The 7,984-nt window shown below is 35.7% G+C and overlaps 1 protein-coding gene across 2 annotated transcripts in view; it reads left to right on the top strand.

The window, feature by feature from the left end:
* Window positions 1-7,984, top strand: part of LOC122806913 (stereocilin-like) — a 608,237-nt gene that overhangs the window by 383,910 nt on the left and 216,343 nt on the right. For both annotated transcript variants that reach the window (XM_044077724.1, XR_006365569.1), the window contains exon 18: window positions 1,139-1,294. In XM_044077724.1, coding sequence (XP_043933659.1) covers window positions 1,139-1,294 — 156 coding nt within the window. The remainder of the gene's footprint in view (window positions 1-1,138; window positions 1,295-7,984) is intronic.

The raw sequence follows: 7,984 nt of genomic DNA on the forward strand, positions 1-7,984 counted from the left end.
AGACAGTGTATGTTTATAGACAAATATATTCAGTACAGTACAGTGCAAAAAATAAATTTAAATTCCAGAACTGATACGACTCTTCAGTTATTGTAACTCAATGACTAGAATGTCTGTGGGACAATTAGAAGAGCATGGCAAATTCCCTAAAATGCACATAACATTTCTTGTAGCAACAGGAGATGCATACATTTGCACACATGCATCACAAACTTTTGGGGTTCTTAGTATTTTCAGTTTTAAGAAACACAAAAACATTCGCATAATGCTGTGTGTCAGTGGGTCTCACATTTCAGAAGACATATTAGTACAAACAGAAATGCCTTGTGGGTCACCTACAAATATACCAGAGATACCAGGGAATGATGCTATTCTTAGAACAGTTAATTTGTATACAAAATAATATCAGTAACTGCTTCTGGCCAATGAGTTTGGCTTTTTCTGTGGACATCCTAACCTTTGCCAGCTCTTTATTCCTATACTTCTTCAATCAGCAGCACACACCAGATGTTTGTGCAGGTGTAGCTAGATTGTTGTTGTCATTCCTGACATCCCTTAACCTCATGCTGATCACCAAATGTGTGATGCTTTATAGTGGACTCATCTGCAGTCCTGTGGGATGATGCATGTTCAGCCATCTTCGAATGGAAGGAGAAGGGAGAAGTGACTTGAGCTGACTGATTGCCTTTATGCAAGTAAAAGCTTGCATGGTTCTAAAACAGCCAAGACTAGAAATGTAGGCTTGGTGACCCAAAGACATGGATGGGATCCCTTATTCACAATTGGGTGGAATGTGCACATGAATTGGAAGGTCATAGAATGCCTAATGGTGAAGTAGGTATTCATATTAAACACCAGATGAAGGGGATGCCAGTGAGCACACAAATCATCTTCTTGGCTGCCTGGATGACATCCTTCTGTTTGGCTCTTGCAGTCATGCTGGGGACTTTAGAGTGGTGGAGGAATCAATTGTCTCAGGACTGTTAGTGGAAGGGCTGATGATCAGCAGATATCAAGGCAAAATAACTTATTTGTGTTGAAATGTGTAGAGCTCCTGAGACTGTCAGTTATTGACTAGTAAATAAATGAATGAATGTAGACATGATTTGCAGGTGATTGAATGAATTCCATTTTTCAGCTCTTTGGACCAGTAAGGACTTTAAACACAGTCCATGTCCTGCAGTTGGGGCAACTAGCAACACAGTTAACTGAGAAGGAGCTGCGAGAGATGGACATCTCTGAACTTGGGCTTGTTGCATTTCTGGGGCAGATGCAGGAATGGAGCAGCAAGCAGGTAAGTAAATTAAGTCATGTGAACAGCATTGCAGACAAAGTGAGTGTCGTTTTATTTATTTATTTGTTTATTGTCTTTTGTTTACCTGGAAAGTCCGCTGAGCTCAATCATTTTCGGTGGAGGCCCAGGGAGAAAAACTCCATACAGTTAATTATAGACATAACATTGTATTAAATTTGAAAATAACAAGATAGAAGTAACAATAGAAAATTACAAGTGGCTATTACAAAGTGAATACACAGGTTAAAGTTTTCTGATTGTAGCAATACAGGAATAACAAAGAAACATGAGAGTGTTGAATGTTAAAGAGTAATTACATAAAACACGTGCTTTGGTTGCAACAAATAAAAGAAGATGTGGTATTTACAATATTTACAAGAAGATAGCATTTTTGGAAGAGAAATAACAGGAAGGGAAAGGAGAGAGAGGGGAGAACAGATTGATGAGGGGGGAATGGGTGAGGAAGGAGAGGCTTAAGCACTAGAGAGAGAGTGTGTCTGGGAAGTGTTTTGTAGAGATATGGATAGGTAGTTTTGGGGCAAGTTAGAGTCGGTTGGAGTTAGAAGTTTGCAGTGTTAGACGACTAGAGTATGTATATCTGAATACTTGGGAGAATTAGGTTATGGCGGAGTCAGTAGTGGAACAGTTGCATTTCCATTTGGATAGAAAATAAAGGTGTAATTCCTTTTTAAATGTTGAATGGCATTGCTGAGAGCGGATAGAGGGAGGGAGGTTGCTCCAGACTTTGGCTATTATCTAAGAGTATAGTATTTGTCATACTGGTAACTTGGGTTTATGAACTTGGAGGAGGAATCAGATCGTAGGTGGCCTAACAGGGTTATAGAGGGTAATTAGAGAGTTCAGAGCAGGGCAGTCCTGGGGCCTGTATATTAGTTTGTGTGTACCTGTAAGCTGTAGGAGAAGTAGGTAGTGGGGGAGTTCCAGCCATTGCAATTGTTTGAGGGCTAGACAGTGGTGTGCAGAATGGTGATTGTTGGTAGCGAATTTTGCTATTTTGGTATAGCAATATTCCAATTTTGTGAGTAGTGAGGGCTGTAGATTTAGTAGTAATGGGGTGCCATAGGAGAGTGAGGGTAGGAGTTATGATGAGGCTAGAGTTTGTTTGTTTGGGAGAGAGAGGAATTTGCTATGCCGGTAGAGAAGTCCAAGTTATTTGTGGGTTTTACTTATACAGTTCTGAATGTGAAGGTCAAATTTGAGGTTTTCATCGATTATTACTCCCAGTAATTTAGTATGGGTTACTAACTAAATCTTGGTAGAGTCAGTTGAGTAGATTTCAAGGTTACAATTGTTGGTAGGGGTATTTTTCTTTGGAGGGAATATCATCAGTTTGAATTTTTTTGATTTAAGGAGAGATGGTTTTTGTGAAGTCATTTTTCAACTGCGGTAAATGATGCTTGGGTGGATTTTTGTAGGTTATCCAGGGTTTTAGCACAGCAGACTATAATAGAGTCGTCTGCATACTGGATTAGTGACTCATGCTGAAAAATATGGTTCAGGTTATTAATGAAGATATTAAACAAGAGAGGACCTAGGACAGAGCCCTGAGGTACCCCTGTTGGACTGTGCAGAAATGGGGGGATGGAGTTATGCCATTTGACTGCATGCTCTCAGTTTGTGAGATAGCTCTTGAACCAGTTAACAGAATGGGGAGTTAGGCCTATAGCAGATAGGTGGGAGAGGAGGATAGGGTGGGAGATGGTGTCGAATGCTTTTGATAAGTTCAGAAAAATGGTTGACACTATGTTACCTGCATCACTTTAATATAAATTTCTACCAAAAGTACATTTGCATTGAATAGCAGTGTCAGTACTTGCAGTCAGTTTCCCACTTGGGAACTTAAGAGATAGTACACTCTGTTGCACTATTCTTTATTCTTAATTCACCACCTCTCCACAGAATTATCATGTTATGAAGAACATGCTCACATTTTCCCAAAATGTGATGTTATGATGGTTATTTTAAGCTATGGTTGTGCAGATGAAATGTGCCAGGATATAACATAATACTGTGAAGGACTGAGGTGTCTTATCAGAAATCAGTAAGGCTTGGGTTTACTACTTAATAATAGTGGAACATCTACTGAGAGGTTTATAAACCAGTGTCCACATAACAGAGTGTGCTGCTTTTACATTCTTACCTTATCATAGCACCTCTGATATGTATGCATGCCAAAAACTACTATGAAAAATATTATCTTATATGGAATCCCATTTATTAAAAACTATAAGACAGTATTGGTGTGACTTGGAATATATCAATACATAACTAAAAAATAATGAAAGAACACTGTGGCAGAATTCTTATTAATGTTATTTTTCCCAAAGATAGTGGAGTAAGAAAACAGAGTAATAAGTAATAAGAAGTGTGCAAAGATAAACTGAGCAACAATGGTCCAAAATGTATACATCTTTGAAAGGAATATTACTGTGCATGAGGAGCATTGTCTCATCTCTGAAGTGTAGTGGACTCAGACTTAATTATTAAAGAAGGGTGTGTGGATGGATGGGGCATAGTGCTGTGCTCTCCCCATAAAACATGACATCAAAAATTATGTGCAAATCCAGTCGCAGGCATTTTTTTCTGAAACAAAATTCACATTGTACATATATACAGTATAAATATACAGTATAAATTTTACTTGCACCCTGCTTCTCACAGACACTGCAATGCACCAGTAATTTGCTTCTGCAGTGCCTGCAGTGTCTCTGAATGCAAGTAAGATGAAGACCCTACCCCCACCCAATCTGTTTTGGATCTGAGTCTAATTTCAGCTATGTGTAATTCCAGTACTGTGTATTATGCTGAACATGAATCCTTTTTAACACATACTCATAGAGAAACTGCTCTGCATATCTTGGTGATTTAAAGCACAATATATAATCTTGCAGGCATAAAATGTGTTTCAGTATTTTAGAATGGTTCAGCAAAAAGGCAAGGAGACAAATTCCTTTCACAATGACACACATTAATTTTGCCTATCCAAACTAACAAAAAAGCTAAGTACTCATCATTACCATCCCCCTTACACACATATATATATATATATATATATATATATATATATATATATATATGTATATATAAAAAACATATATACATGTGTGTGTGTATATATATATATATATATATATATATATATATATATATATATATATATATATTATAGTAGTTTGACTATCAAAATGTCGTACGACAGTTACACCAAACTTGGAAGGTCGAACGTCTTGGTTCAAAGTTTCCATAACGTGATCCGTAAAATGTTTGAATCCACAACAGAGAATGTTAGTGTACATTCTATATTGTGAGTTTGATGTTCTGCCTGGAGATCACACTACAGTGGGAATTGGGACATTTGCACTTTTCCTCACTGTAGTTTGATCTCAGAGTGTGTGTGTGTGTGTGTGTGTGTGTGTGTGTGTGTGTGTGTGTGTGTGTGTGTGTGTATATATATATATATATATATATATATATATATATATATATATATATATATATATATATTTAACAGGGGGCTTGCTCTCCTACAAAACGGTAGTAGGAAATCACCAGAGGTCCAGGTAAGTTGGGTAATGTCAATAATGTTGACTTTCAAATTATTGACACTACTGCAGTTGTTGTTTTAAGTGGTCGATGTTTTCATTTTTCAAATTTTTTTCGAGTAAGTCAGTACTCACACAAGTGTGTTTTGTAATTTTGATAGTAAACTATATATATATATATATATATATATATATATATATATATATATATATATATATATGGATCTACTTTGAGCCATCAAAAAAAAACACTTTATCGAAGCTCACTTACCCGTTCCCAGTTCTGCGACATTTCAATTTAAGAAAAGCACGCACTGCTAACATCCTTTCCCTGAGAAAGGTACCACTTGACCACCATGGTGAACTTTGCACTTTGTACAATGAAGTGTGATCTCGGAGATGGAATATTTATGTAGGGTGGGTATGTGGGCGGGTGATGCCCCCCAGTTTGGTGGGTTAGGTTTTGGTCCGTGTGGGGTTTTTCTCATGGTGGCCAATCTTTGTATACAAGCATATCACATGAAGGGGGCATACAAGCCATTAAATATACTAGCTTATGCTTTCAGGTTCATACTCTCAGACACATGTTGAATTTCTTTTGAAAGTGTTAGGCTTGGTGCTTGAGCACAATGTGTTTCACTACTGTAATGAGTGGTATTTACAGATCAAAGGTACTGCAATGGGATCAACGTTTGCTCCCATCTATGCAGACCTGTTTATGGGGTTTCTGGAGTTAAAATAATTTACACTGAGGAAAATCCTTTTATTAAATACTTAAATATGTGGTGTTATTTGGATGATTGTTGGTGCTTCTGGATGGGGCCCTTAGAAGTATGGAGAAGCTTTGTGGAATATCTGAATTCCAACCCATTTGGATTAAACTTTATAGGCAAGATAAATCAATTCAGTATAGAATTTTTGGATGTAAATGTCATGAAACTTATATAAGGATTTATATTCACCAGCTTGTATAGGAAAGCATTTACCAAAAATGTCATGCTGCAAACGATTAGTTACTATCCAAAACATATGATCCAGAATATCCCTAAAGTACAGTTTTTACCTATAAGGAGAATTTGTAGCTCTAGGGAGACTTCTGAAGCTGAGGCCTCGAAATTGGAACATAGGTTTATTAAAGAGGTTAAAGGCATGCTGAGATTAGAAGTGCTCATATTACAACTTCATCCATACCAAGGGATGAAGTATTGTTTCTGGTGATAGAAATATTAGATTAACTAAAAATGCAACTATTCCCAGATTAATTGCAACTTTTGGCACCTACACATTCAAAATTAGACTGGTTATTAATCGATATTGGCACCTTCTTAAAGCTGACCTATTTTTGAACAGTGTTTAGATAATTACTACCACTTCAGTTACAGAAAAGGAAAGAGTATTGTTGAATATTTATTGGGTTTTAAGAGGCGTAAGAGTAATAAACCCATTCTCCATATTCAGTTGCCATATGGTAGTACACATTGCAGTAATTGTATTTATTGCAAAGTTGTTTCCAGGACTAAGTCTTTTACATCTGTCAGTACTTTAAAAGCGTTTGATATTAGACATCTTATCACTTGTAATACTGAGTGGGTTGTGTACAAGGCAGTATGTCAATGCAGAGCATTTTATGTTGGTCAAACTTCTAGATCTTTCAAACATAGAATTGCTATACATTTGAGTGATATCATTTGTAAAAGGACTAGAAGTGCTTTATATAAGCACCAACTTGAACATTGCTCCACACATTTTATTTTTGTTGTTATTGATCATGTAATGGGTAGAGATTTATGCAAAATATCAAAACACAGGATATTGGATTGGAAAGAGAGATTATGGATTATTAATTTAGGGATCATGTACTAACCTGGACTCAATGAGTATAGGTAGGTAGTATTACAAATGTATTTAATGTTAGGGTTTCTTAGGATTGTTGTTTGTTTTTTTCTGCAAAAAATTCTTACTATAAGGTTAATTTTTCTGTAGGGTTTTTCTGTAAGGTTATATATTTTTCTGATAGGTGTATTTATTAAAAATAATAACATTGAGTTGAAAGATTTTATTTATTATGCATATTTATAACATGATTTTATCTTATTTATAAAGGTACTGTATCTTTAAACTGCTGGGTTAAAACTTACTGGTTGTACATTCTCTGTGTAGCACTGATGACGCCAGTGGGCGAAACCGGTCTGCAACTAGGGAGTTTCTTACAGCCGTTTTTCCTTGGATTAGCTGCTACTAGTTGTTTCTGCATCAGCAGTTGAATTTTATCTTTTTCCATCATTTTTTAAAAGTATACTGCAATAAAGGTCTTTATGGAATAGGAGTTCTGTTTTTTTGCAGTAGTACAGTTTATGTGCATACCATGCACACAGTTTCAGCTTGGGCACCAGTTTTGAAGTTTATTTTATATATATATATATATATACATATATATATATATATATATATATATATATATATATATATATATATATATATCTATATATATATGGTTCCATTCTCAGCGTTAGGCCTGGCAAGCTGGTATGTAAAAATCAACTGCCAATCATTAGTGGACCGGAGTTCTGCTGTGGTGACCCCTAACCGGGAAAAGCTGAAAGACACAAACAAATATATATATATATATATATATACAGCCAAAAGGAGACAAGTATAAAACAATACTTCACCCAAAAAAATATACTTGTCGAGGAAATAAGGCAACCTCTGTTCTTCCTTAAAATATTTTAATGTTCCACCACAGGTAAATAACACGCCATCCAGGAGCACAAAACACAGCAACAGCACAAAGAGCATAAACGCCGATGAAATCCACTGCGTTTTCGTTTCAGAAACTTCTTCCGATGAAACTAGGTACATAATGAAGTTTCATGAAGCTCTTATATACTCTCCACATTGAAAATCAACACTTAATTGACAAATTAATTGCCCAATTAAACAATTAAAATTTTAAAAGTGCCCAAACCTTATATGGATTTCCTGTGTACAACTGAACTACTAACTTCTATTCTATTAGTTCCTTTTAATTAAAAACACATACAATTAAAAAATTTTTAAAACTTTTAAAAAACTTTGTTGCAATAAATATATTCATTTCAAACTTGATCAAAGAATTAGAATATGT

Source organism: Protopterus annectens, chromosome 7.part0 (genome assembly GCF_019279795.1).
Source record: "Protopterus annectens isolate FY-2018-M chromosome 7.part0, PAN1.0, whole genome shotgun sequence".
NCBI classification, from domain to species: Eukaryota; Metazoa; Chordata; order Ceratodontiformes; family Protopteridae; genus Protopterus; species Protopterus annectens.